Source organism: Pseudopipra pipra, chromosome 1, assembly GCF_036250125.1.
Source record: "Pseudopipra pipra isolate bDixPip1 chromosome 1, bDixPip1.hap1, whole genome shotgun sequence".
NCBI lineage: Eukaryota > Metazoa > Chordata > Aves > Passeriformes > Pipridae > Pseudopipra > Pseudopipra pipra.
The window spans coordinates 155,047,383-155,058,314 of NC_087549.1; the positions used below are offsets into that span (position 1 = coordinate 155,047,383).

Below are 10,932 nucleotides of genomic sequence, written 5' to 3' on the forward strand. Positions count from 1 at the left end.
GGAAGGGCAGGGGATGGAGCAGCCTTGGCTGCCATGGGCAGGGGGATGCCATGGGCAGGGGGCAGTCCCTCAGCACTGCCAGGGAGTCCCGTGGTGCCCAGATCCTACAGAGGATTCTGTGGGGGATTCTTGTGGGACCATTCCAAATTCCCATCAGGCAGCTACACATTCCTCCCCCCCCTCCCCCCAAGGAAGGTGGTGACCCCCATCCCTCTGACCTCCCGAGCCCACCCCGAGCCCACCCCTGGAGCACAACAGGAGACCACGAGTCTTTTATCCAAGTCTCTTCCTGGTTCATCCACTGATTCCAACCGCAGCCCAGCCCCCCGCAGTGTATCCAGGCCACTGACAAGCCCTGGGCCACCAACCACCCTGGGGACACTGACCACTCCCAGATCATCAACCACCCGAGGCCAGCGGCCACTCCCAGGCCACCTCTGTCCAGGCTGGCAGTGTTCAAACAACCCTGAATTCCACCATTCCCCGAGACCCAACACAGCCACTCCTCCCCTGAATCCACGGGGCAGCGGCACCGCCTGGCTCGGTTCCAGCCACTGACCCTCCTCTGCTGCCTCGTGACCAGTCCCTGGGGACCTTTCCCTGCCCACGCAGCACATCCTTCCTCCTCCTCCTCCTCCGTCACCTCCTCCCGGAGCCCCCGGCGGTGCCACAAGTCCCTGGGCGATGTGACCCCAGCTGCCTTCCCTCCTCCAGCCCTCCGGCTACCGACTGTCCTGGCCCAGAGCCTCGCAGGGCTCCAGCTCCCGCTTGTGTCCCGGCAAGCTGCCGGCCGGGGAGCCGGCCACAGCATGCACCTTCTGGTGGTGGTTCAGCGACTGCCGGTGCCGGAAGCTCTTGGTGCAGCCGTGGCACTGGAAGGGCCGTTGCTGGGTGTGCCGGCGCTGGTGCTCCTCCAGCGACGCTTTCTGGGGGAAGCTCTCAGCGCACTCGATGCAGCGGTAGAGCCGCTCCCCGGCGGCGCTGGCCCGCGCCGGCCGGCCCGGCCACGCGCCCCGCGGCGGCCCGTGGATGCGCTGGTGCTTCTGCAGGTGGTGCTTCTGCACGAAGCCCTGCCCGCAGGAGGGGCAGCGGTACGGCCGCTCCCCGGTGTGGATCCGGTAGTGCTTGTTGAGGTTGGACTTCTCGTTGAAGCTCTTGCCGCAGTCCGGGCACTGGAAGGGCCTCTCGCCCGTGTGCAGGCGCTGGTGCCGCAGCAGCGCCGCGTGGTGCGCCAGGCTCTTCCCGCAGGACGAGCAGATGAAGGAGCCGTTGCTCTTCCTCTGCTGCCGTGCCAGGAGGTTGCGCGTCAGCCGGACGCTCTTCCAGCCCGGCGGGAGCGCCCTGGGATCGTCCCCGGCGGTGCAGGGATCGTGCTGCTCCCAGCCGGGCTGCGGCGAGGCCCCCTCGGCGCCGGGGTCTTCTCCCAGCGGCATTCCCTGGGGAAGGGCGAAGGGCTGCTCCGTCCCTGCGCCCAGCACGTGCTCCATGGGGAAGGGCAGCCCCGGGGCAGGGTGAGCCTCCACCGGCACCACCACTGGCTTGAACTCCCCCAGGGAGAACTCCCCCAGTCCTGCCCCGGCTGCCTTTGGCCCAGCCACGCCGTGGCTGTCCCAGGGAACCGGCTGCTCCTGGCTCAGGGCACCCTCCTCGTCCAGCCTCTCCGCAGGGGCCGTGGGCAGAGCCAGGAGCTCGGCCCCGTCCTCCGGCGGCTGCTGCTCTTCCTTCTTGATCACGATCACCTCACCTGCGGAGACACAGCAGTTCATGCCTGGGAAGGGAAGTTCTCCCATGCCCACAGCTCCAGAGCAGGAGCAGGAGTGGAGCTTCCCCACCACCTGTTGGTGAGCAAACCGGCAAAGAACAAAAGGAAGGTTTTACTGGGAAGAGGGGGACTTCAGGGCAGCTTGTTGGACCTCAGAGACATGGAATCATGGAATAATTGAGGTTATAAAGCCCTCTAAGATCACCAGATCCAATCATTAACCAAGCACTGCCAATGCCACCACTAACTCGTGTGCCCAAGTGTCACATCCACACGGCTTTAAATCTCTCCAGGAATGGGGAATCCACCACTGCCCTGGACATGCTGGACACAATGGACACAATGGACTGACAATACAATCCTCACAAAGAGTCCAAACCAGAGGGAAAATGAAGGCAAAGCTGAGCTGCAGAGTCCTCCATCCTGGAAGGAACTTTGTCAGGAATGGTGGAGTTTAAGTGGGCGAATCCAGGGAAAAGGATCAAAGCAAAACCTCCCCGGAGCAGGAGGGAGAATCCACCCACAGGCACCCAGTCCCAGAGCTGCTCTCTCTGAGCCTTGCTTCCCATTTTCCATCCTGACAGACCCCATCCAGTCCAAGTGGGTCCTTGGTGCCCACCCTCAGCGCCCACCACTGTCACTCACCGTCACCAAGCTGTCCCATCACCGCTCCCTTCTCTGGCAGCTCAGGGATCCCGGGATCCTCCCTGTCCTCATCCGGTGGCAGCAGCGTGGATTTGGAATCGGCATCTCCAGGCCCTGGGAAGGAGGGAGTGATGGGATGAACACTGATGGTGAGGCTCAGCCAAAGGGGAGTCCTGGGCTCTCAGGACGATCCAATCACACAGGACAGAGTCAGTCAACCCAGGTACGGGATTTCCCAGGAAGTGTCTGTCCAACACTCTGCCCCTAAAATTTTAGCCCAAAATTAATCAGAGCTAAAATTTAGGACTCTCTGCAGCAAATCCCTGCCTGGTGGTCCAGGTATGGCCCATATCCCAGAAAAAAAATGGTGCAGGAACACCGGCTTCAGGACAAGTTACCTGGAATCCCCCCACATTCCACATGGGGAGGGCTCGGGAGCTGGATCAGCCCTGGGATGATGATGCCTCTGACATGATCTGACTGATCCTCCCCGAGAGGGACCGTGGCCTCATAATTCCCCTTCACAGCAATCCCGTGGAGCTCCTGCTCGGGCAGAACGGCCGCCTCGCCCTCGCCCACCGCTGGCACCTGGAAGCACGGGAGGCTCCACCACAGGGATCTCAACCTCATCCCCCCCAAGCCCCACCGGTGCTCCAGGAGAGCCCGGCAGGGTCCGGAGCTCCTACAGACGGAGCTGTGTCATGAGGGACATTCCCTGACATCCCAGTGAGGCTCAGGTGTTTCCCCTCACACCAGTCACCGTGGGCTCATTCCCATCCCCATTCCCGGGGGACCATCCCTGTCACCATGAACTCATCTCTATTCCCATTCCCTCGGGCTCATCTCCATTCCCCTTCCCCATCCCTGTCACCATGAACTCATCTCTATTCCCATTCCCGTTCCCCAGAGCTTGCCCCTGTCACTGTCAGTCTGCCCCTGTTCCCCGGGTCCCATCCCTGTCCCCATTCCCTGGTGCTGGTCCCCATTCCCTGTGTCTCGTCCCTGTCCCCATGGGCCCGTCCCCGTCCCCATCTCCCGGGTCCCTGTTCCGTTCCCTGGGGTTGGTCCCCATTCCCTGGGTCCTGTCCCTGTCCCCATGGGCCCGTCCCTGTCCCCATCTCCCGGGTCCCTGTCCCCGTGGGGCAGGTTCCCACTCCCCGGATCCCATCCCTGTCCCCGTGGGCCAGTCCCTCTCACCGCGCGGGCCCTTCCCGGTTCCCCGGGGCGCATTCCCGTGGCGGTCACCTGTGTCCGCTCCGGGCCGTTCCCGCTGCCGTTCCCGGCGGCGGCGGGGGCCCGGCCGGCCCCGCAGCGGCAGCGGCGGAGCTGTCTCTGCAGGCGGCGGAGGCGGCGGGCGTTGTCGCCGAGCAGCGCTGCCAGGCGGGCCCCGCCGGCCCGCACCGCCCGCTCCAGCCCCGCCACGCGCCGCTCCAGCCGCTCCAGCCGCCGCTCCGCCGCCGCCCACGGGGCCGCCATGGCCGGGGCCGCCCCGCCGCCGCCACCGCCGGGGCCCGGCCAGTCCTCGGGCGGCCAGTCGGGGCGGTGCTGCGGGGGCGGCGGGCGGGGCGGGGCGGCGCGGGGCGCTCCCGGTGCCCGCGGGGGTCCCGCCGGTGCCGCCGCCGGGCCCCGCCAGGCCATGGCCGCCCCTCAGCGCCGCGCGCACGCAGCGCCCCCTGCCGGCACCGCGCGGAGCCCCGCCCCGGCCCCGCCCCCGCGGCCCCGCCCACCCGCGGCCCCGCCCCATTCCCATCTCCAGCCCCGAACCCCCCGTGCCAGCGGCTGCCCCGCTCCCGGGGCTCCTCCGGCCTCAGCACCCTCCCACTGCATCCCATGGGAGCCCCCACCGCCATTCCCAGTGCCCCCCAAGGCCTGGCCGGACCCCCCATCCCATCCCCATCTCAGACTGGGACTGCAGCTGCAGCCCCCCAGCACCAGATGACAGCCCCACCCTGTGCTCCATTCTCACTCTTCCCTCACCCCGTCCCGTCCCACCAGGACACCCCCACTGCTATTCCTGGTGCCCCCCACCACCAGGCCCAGCAGGACCCTCCCAGAGCCCCCCAAGGAATCCACATTCAGCATTCTGGTTTCTACAGCATCTATTGGCACTCTCCAGAACAGGGACCCACTCCTGGCATCCCACCTGCTCCATCATGGCTCGGAAACAAGGAGCCCCCCAAGTGTGGGCAGGGTGGGCTCCCTCCGCCCCGGGGGCAGGAGAGTCGGAGAGGTTGCAGAGGTAGAGGGGAGGAGAGTAGAAGGCCCACAGCAGCTTCCCATCCCCAGAAGGTCACTTCAAGGTCCAGCAGTGACCTCCCAGTCCCAGGAGGTCACTTTGAGGTTCAGCAGTGGCATCCCATTTCCCATAGGACACGTCAAGTTCCAACAGCAGCTTCCCATCCCTGGGAGGACACTTCAAAGTCTAGCAGCAGCTTCCTGTGCCCAGGAGGACACCTCAAAGTCCATAAGCAGCTTCCCATCTCTGGGAGGTCACTTCAAGGTCCATCAGCAGCATCTCATTCCTGGAAGGTCACTTCGAGGTCTATCAGCAGCATTCTTGAAAGGACACTTCAAAGTCCATCAGCAACATTACATCCCTGAGAGGACACCTCAAGGTCCCACAGCAGCTTCCCATCCCTGAGAGTACACCCTGAGGTCCAAGAGCAGCCCCCCACTCCCGGGAGGACCCCTTAAGGTCCAGCAGCAGCACAGCACCCCTTGGAGGTCACACCCTGGCTTCCCACCCCGTCTCCTGGCACGGTTCCCGCCGGGATGGGCAGCGGGTCGGCGCGGGGGAGCGGCCGGTTCTGCCGCATGTGGGTCCTGCGGTGCACCTTGAGGTGGTAGAACCTCTTGAAGGTCTTCTGGCAGATCCCGCACTGGTGGGGCCGGACACCGGCGTGTGCCCAGTGCTGCCGGACGAAGTCGGAGATGCAGGTGAAGCTCCAGTTGCAGCAGGGGCACAGGATGAGGTGGCGGCCGGAGTGCTGGCGCTGGTGCACCGTCAGGAAGCTCTGGCTGGAGAAGTTCTCCAGGCACTCGCTGCACGTGTACAGCATTTTCCCAGGGGACAGCGGGCACCTGGCAGGGCTGGGCTCCTCCCACACCGTGCCACGGTCCCTGCTCAGGGCTTGGGGCTGGGAGGCCGGGCACGGTGTCTGACTGGGACACACCTCTGGCTGATTCGGGGGTTGGCAGATCCCACTGGCTGCCCAGGTTTGGGGCTGGGACGTTGGCCAGGGTGTGTGGCTGGGACACGCCTCTGGCTTTGAGGCCTGGAAGGTCCCGTTGGCTGCCCAGGCTTGGGGCTGGGATGGTGGGCACGGTGTCTGATTGGGACACACCTCCGGCTCTGAGGGCTGGCACAGCCCGTTGGCTGCCCAGGTTTGGGGCTGGGATGTTGGGCACAGCACCTGGTTGGGACGCGCCTCCGGCGCTGAGGGGTGGCAGGTCCCATTGGCTGCCCAGGTTTGGGGCTGGGATGTTGGGCACAGCACCTGGTTGGGATGTGCCTCCGGCGTTGAGGCATGGCAGGTCCCGTTGGCTGCCCAGGTTTGGGGCTGGGACGTTGGGCACGGTGTCCAGCTGGGACACTCCTCTGGCTTTGGGCCCTGGCAGGTCCCACTGGCCACACACATTTGGGGCTGGGATGTCGGGCACAGCACCTGGCTGGGACACACCCCTGGCTCCGAGGGCTGGCTGGTCCCGTAGGGCACCAAGGCCTGGGGCTGGGATGTCGGGCACGGCACCTGCCTGGGACACACCTGAGCATCCAGGGGCTGGCATGTCCCATTGGCCACCTGTGTTTGGGGCTGGGAGGTCGGACACGGTGTCCGGCTGGGACGTGGCTCCGGCTCCGAGGGCTGGCACGTCCCGCTGGCCGCCCAGGCCCGGAGGTGCCGCCTGATTTTCTTCTTGGACATGAACTTGCGGTCGCAGTGCACACAGACGTAGGGCACCGAGTTGCTGTGGCTGCGCTGGTGGATCAGGAAGTTGATCTTCAGCAGGAAGCGTTTGCTGCAGATGGGGCAGGAGTAGAATTCCCGGGTGGCATTTCGCTGGCAGCCCGCCGGCCGGCCCACGCAGGAGCCCTTCTCCGGCTTTTCTGGGCCAGAATCTACCTCTCCTGGTCCTTTGGGAACGTCAGCCGCTGGACCTTGGCCAACATTCCCTGAATCTTTCACATCCTCCTGTTCCAGACCCTTCTCCTCTTCCGGACCCTCTGAGGATGTTCCAGGCACTACTGGCTTCTCCACAGTGACCTCCTCCTGTGGCACCTCCATTGGGATCCCCACCTCGGTGTCTGCTGGGAATTTTTCACAGCCCAAACATCACTTTTCCACACGGTTTTGAGGCATGAACAGCAAAAAGCTTTGCTCCCGCCCTCCCTCACTTCCCAACCCATTCCCAGCCAGCAGCCAGCACAAATCCCAGCCCTGCTCTCCTCTTCCAGCTCAATCCCTGCACTGTGCAAAAGCCAGGAACAGCCACAGCTCACCCCTGCAGATAACCCAGGGGTAGTTTGAGGTGGCAAACACCACCCAGGTAGGACAAGGAAGTCTGAAGCCACAAAAGGGCTTGTCCAGGCAGGCCGTGCCCCATCCCAAAGGGTTTCAAGGCTGGCAACAGGATTTGCTGCCAGAGCCCTTTCCTGGAAGCCCCAGGCCTGAAGAGAGTCCCAAGGAGGGATAAAGGTTCTGCCCCAGTACCTGCTGCAGTGGGAGGTGATGGAGACTGGTTCTGATCCGCTGCTTCTCGACAGCAGGCAGAGAGCAGATGGGAAGGGGCCGGGGATGGCTGGCTGAGATCCCCTGGGACAGCAGCTTCCAGAGGGATGGGGGCTGTGAGGGCAGGAGGAGCAATGAAGGTGGGTAAGAAAGAGCTGGGCAGGGGTCCAGGACCCCTCGCAGCAGCAGTGGGGTTTGCCAGGCACTCACGTGTGCTGCAGTTCTCCAGGACTGCTGGGCTCCCACTTTCCTCTGATGGGTTCCCACCTTCCTCTGATGGCTTCCCACCTTCCTCTGCCAGGTTTCCACTTTCCTCTACCAAGTTCCCACTTTCCTTCACCAGGTTCCTGCTCTCCTCTGGCTCCCTGCAGCTCCCCTCACCAGGCTCTGTTGTCTTTGCCCCCAGCATCCCATCACCTCTGGAGCAGCTCGGGCGGGCCAGCTCTGTGGAGGACAAGGACACTTGGATTCCCCAGGAGTCAGTGGGGAGCTCTGATGAGCCAGCACAGGATCCCATCCCACAGGCTGTCAGATCCCTCACACGCAGCTGCTGCTGGGGCAGGGGGGTTCCAAGCTATCCATGTGTCCCAGTGTGTGTTCCCCGTGACCTCTCCCAGCACAGGCTGTCACAGCCATCACAGGACACCTCCCCATCCCTGGGAGTGTCCAAGGCCAGGTTGGATGGGGCTTGGAGCAACCTGGTCTATGGAAAGTGTCCCAGCCCATGGCATGGGGTTGGAACAAGATGAGCTTTAAGGTCTCTTCCAACCCAAACCAGTCTGGGATTCTGGGATTCTGAGTTCCTGGGGCTGAGGGCAGGGACAACCATGGTCCTGGTGAGCAGCCAGGAGCTCCTGGCATGGAAAAACCCCAGTGTCACACACCTACAGCCAGCTCTGGGGACACATTCACTGCCTCTGGCTCAGACTCCGTCATCGTGCTCAGCTCTTCTCCTCTTTCCAGCCAGAGTAGCAGATGAGGCTTGGACAGGGCACAGTCTGGGCAAGAGCAGGACAGACATCAGGGACACAATGGGACAGGGACTCTGTGGGTGCACCCACAGCTGGGCAACACAGAGCCAGACCCAGCCCAGGAAACTTCTCCAAGTGGGACAGCGACAGGAGTTATGGACACAGACAGGAGACAGCAGGCAGAGCTCACAGAGGAATATGGAAAGCAGCCTGGGACAGCCCCTCAGGAACAACTGCAAGAAAATCTGTCCTTGATCCATCCCTGCATCAGAATCCCTCATTATCCCAGAAACTTACCTCACGGATAGGAAAATACCCCAAAAAACAGGAAGGGAATTGTTGAGGCTCCTGACTGGACGTTTGATCAGGAGCACCAAGCAGTGCCCATCCCTGTGCTGGCACTGCTGAGGCACCACCTCCAATCCTGGGGGCAGTTCTGGGGTCCCCAGGTACAGGACATGGAGGGGCTGGAGCATGTCCAGGGAAGGGAAGGGAGCTGGGAAGGGGCTGGAGCAGCAGGAGAGGCTGAGGGAGCTGGGGGGGCTCAGCCTGGAGAAAAGGAGGCTCAGGGGGGGACCTTCTGGCTCTGCAACCCCCTGACAGGAGGGGGGAGTTGGGGGATGTCGGGCTCTGCTCCCAGGGAACAAGGGACAGGATGAGCAGGATGAGAGGAAACAGCCTCAGTGGGAAGTTCAAGTTGGATACTGGGAAAGTTCCTTCCTGGGAAGGGCTGTCCAGCCCAGGCACAGCCTGCCCTCCCCATCCCTGAAGGGATTTCAAAGCCCTGTGGATGTGGCACTTGGGGACTGGGGTCAGTGGTGGCCTTGGCAGCTCTGAGGGAACGGCTGGACTTAATGACCTCAGAGGCCTTTTCCAACCTCAGCAATTCCATGATTCTGTGAGTCTACGCCTCCTGCAGCTCCACAGCCTGTCTCACTACCACACAAGGATCTGGATGAACACAGAAGAGTGAATTCCTGGGCTGAAAAGAGGGAATTTCAACCCAGGGGGTTCACCGTCCCTGTTCTCCACGAGGAAAAGGCACCGGGCACTTACTAACCCTTCCTGCGCATCCCTGCCAAGCTCCAACCGCTGCCGGAGCGGACAGGGAATGGAGAGGATCATTTGAGAGCTGGAGAGATCCCAGTGAAAGGCAAAGAGGCAGAAAAGTGACCCCGAGAGAGCTCCCCGGGGCAAGCACAGCCTACACAGGGACACCAGCATCTCGTAGTTGCCTTCCATGACGCTCCGGTAGAGCTCCCGCTGTCCCTCGTCCAGGGTGTCCCACTCCTGCCGGCTGAACCGCAGCGCCACCTCCTCGAACCGCACCGGCACCTGCGGCAGGGCTGGCATGTGGGAGAGGGCAGCTCCCAGACCCCCGGACACCCCCCTCAGACCTTCAACAGCCCCAAAAGCAGCCTCTCAAAAGAGCCCCTAAGGAATGCCCCGTGCTTATTCGCATCCCCGTAAAGATCCCCCCTCCCAGCAGCCCACGGGATTCACCCCCGGTCTCCTGAAACCCACCGCAGCCCCCTCAGGAGACACCCAACCAGCCCCCAGCCCTGTAGGCAGCCCCCCAGATTCACCCTCAGTCTCCTAAGAGCCACCTCAGTCCCCTAAGGAGCCTCCCAAACCGCTCCCAAACCCTAAACAGCCCCACGGCCTCCCCCCCGAGGCTCCCCTTCAACTTCCCACCATCCCCTAAGTGCCCCCCTAGCCCACTCCCACCACCCAAGCAACCCTTCAGCCCCACAATAACCCCATAAGTGACCCCCCCCCCCCGGCGCACTCCCGGTCCTCCTCGTCCCCCACCATCCCCTAAGCGCCCCCCAGCTCACCCCCAGCCCCCCCCCAGCCCCACATTACCCCCCTAAGTGCCCTCCCGACCCAATTCCAGCACTCCTCGACCTCCATCACCTCTCAAAGTTCCCCCCAGCTCACCTCCAGCCCCCACAATGGTCCCATAAGTGACCCCTCCGACCCATTCCCAACCCTCCTCGCCCCGCATCACCCCCCTAAGCGCCCCCAGCCCCACAATGGCGTCCCCCCGGCCCCTCCATCCCGGTCCTCACCGTGCGGAGCCGCAGGGCCGGGGGGATTCGATCCCGCAGCGCCGCCTCCGCCCGCTCCATCCTTCGCTCGAGCGCCTCGAGGCGCTCCCGGAGCTCCGCCATGGCCCCGCGCTGCTCCCCGCGGGCGGGCCCGGCTCCGGACACTCCCCGGAGGCGGAGCCCGGGAGGGTCCGAGGAGGGGTCCCGGGGTCCCTCCGAAGTGGCCGAGTGGCTCCCGGGGGACCCGCACAGCATCCAGCTCGAGGGATGCTCCTCCTTGCTTGAATGGGCAGTGGGATGGATTGGGAACTGGCTGAGTGGCAGATTCCGGAGGGTTGGGATCAGTGGCACGGGTCTGGGCTCTTCGGGATAAGGGGGACATGGAGCTCCTGGAAGATGATTCTCCTGTGGAGGTGCTGAAGGGATGGAGCATCTCTGTGACCAGGACAGGCTGAGGGAGCTGGGGCTGTTCAGCCTCCAGGGGGGACACTGAGAGGGGCCCTCCCCAGTGTCCGTCAGGGGCTGCAGGGAGGGGGCAGAGGATGGACCAGGCTCTGCTGGGGGGGCCCAGCAATGGCACAGGAGGAACGGGCAGGAACCGATGCCCGGGAAGTTCCACCTGGACACGAGGAAGAACTTGTTCCTGTGCGGTGACCGAGCACTGAACAGATTGTCCAGGCAGGGGGTGGAGTCTCCTCCCTGGGGATATTCCAGAACCATCAGGACACGCTCCTGTGCCATGTGCTCTGGGATGGCCCTGCTGGGGCAGGGAGGTG

General features: G+C 63.9%; 2 protein-coding genes and 1 long non-coding RNA gene across 5 annotated transcripts in view; all 3 read right to left on the minus strand.

Moving 5' to 3' along the window:
* The window catches only part of LOC135413556 (uncharacterized), a 32,301-nt gene that overhangs the window by 16,931 nt on the left and 4,438 nt on the right, over positions 1 to 10,932 (minus strand). The gene's annotated exons all lie outside the window — the stretch shown is intronic.
* LOC135412064 (zinc finger protein 316-like) lies at positions 270 to 4,060 on the minus strand. Of its 2 annotated transcripts, none has more exons than XM_064650575.1 (4): positions 3,653 to 4,060; positions 2,806 to 2,995; positions 2,408 to 2,521; positions 270 to 1,744 (listed from the first exon to the last, which is right to left on the minus strand). In XM_064650575.1, the coding sequence occupies exons 1-4, from the start codon at positions 4,043 to 4,045 to the stop codon at positions 723 to 725; spliced, it is 1,719 nt and encodes a 572-aa protein (XP_064506645.1). In that variant the 5' UTR covers positions 4,046 to 4,060; the 3' UTR covers positions 270 to 722. The 2 variants fall into 2 exon arrangements, with proteins under 2 accessions (XP_064506645.1, XP_064506561.1); XM_064650491.1 differs by having other exon boundaries at positions 3,605 to 4,060.
* LOC135411024 (zinc finger protein 467-like) lies at positions 4,489 to 10,912 on the minus strand. 2 transcript variants are annotated; one of them, XM_064648254.1, is made up of 6 exons: positions 10,178 to 10,912; positions 9,314 to 9,440; positions 8,019 to 8,132; positions 7,345 to 7,578; positions 7,117 to 7,248; positions 4,489 to 6,710 (listed from the first exon to the last, which is right to left on the minus strand). In XM_064648254.1, the coding sequence occupies exons 1-6, from the start codon at positions 10,895 to 10,897 to the stop codon at positions 5,098 to 5,100; spliced, it is 2,940 nt and encodes a 979-aa protein (XP_064504324.1). In that variant the 5' UTR covers positions 10,898 to 10,912; the 3' UTR covers positions 4,489 to 5,097. The 2 variants fall into 2 exon arrangements, with proteins under 2 accessions (XP_064504324.1, XP_064504233.1); XM_064648163.1 differs by having other exon boundaries at positions 4,489 to 6,713.

Coding starts and splice junctions, on each gene's coding strand:
- LOC135412064 (XM_064650491.1), bottom strand. CDS start 4,045: ATGGCCTGGCGGGGCCCGGCGGCGGCACCGGCGGGACCCCCGCGGGCA. Junction 2,996..3,604: donor AACCGGGAAGGGCCCGCGCG/GTGAGAGGGACT, acceptor CCGTGCTTCCAG/GTGCCAGCGGTGGGCGAGGG. Junction 1,745..2,407: donor GATGGGACAGCTTGGTGACG/GTGAGTGACAGT, acceptor GTGTCTCCGCAG/GTGAGGTGATCGTGATCAAG.
- LOC135411024 (XM_064648163.1), bottom strand. CDS start 10,897: ATGGCACAGGAGCGTGTCCTGATGGTTCTGGAATATCCCCAGGGAGGA. Junction 9,441..10,177: donor CGGCCCTGCGGCTCCGCACG/GTGAGGACCGGG, acceptor GCCCTGCCGCAG/GTGCCGGTGCGGTTCGAGGA. Junction 7,579..8,018: donor GTCCCCAGAGCTGGCTGTAG/GTGTGTGACACT, acceptor TGTCCTCCACAG/AGCTGGCCCGCCCGAGCTGC.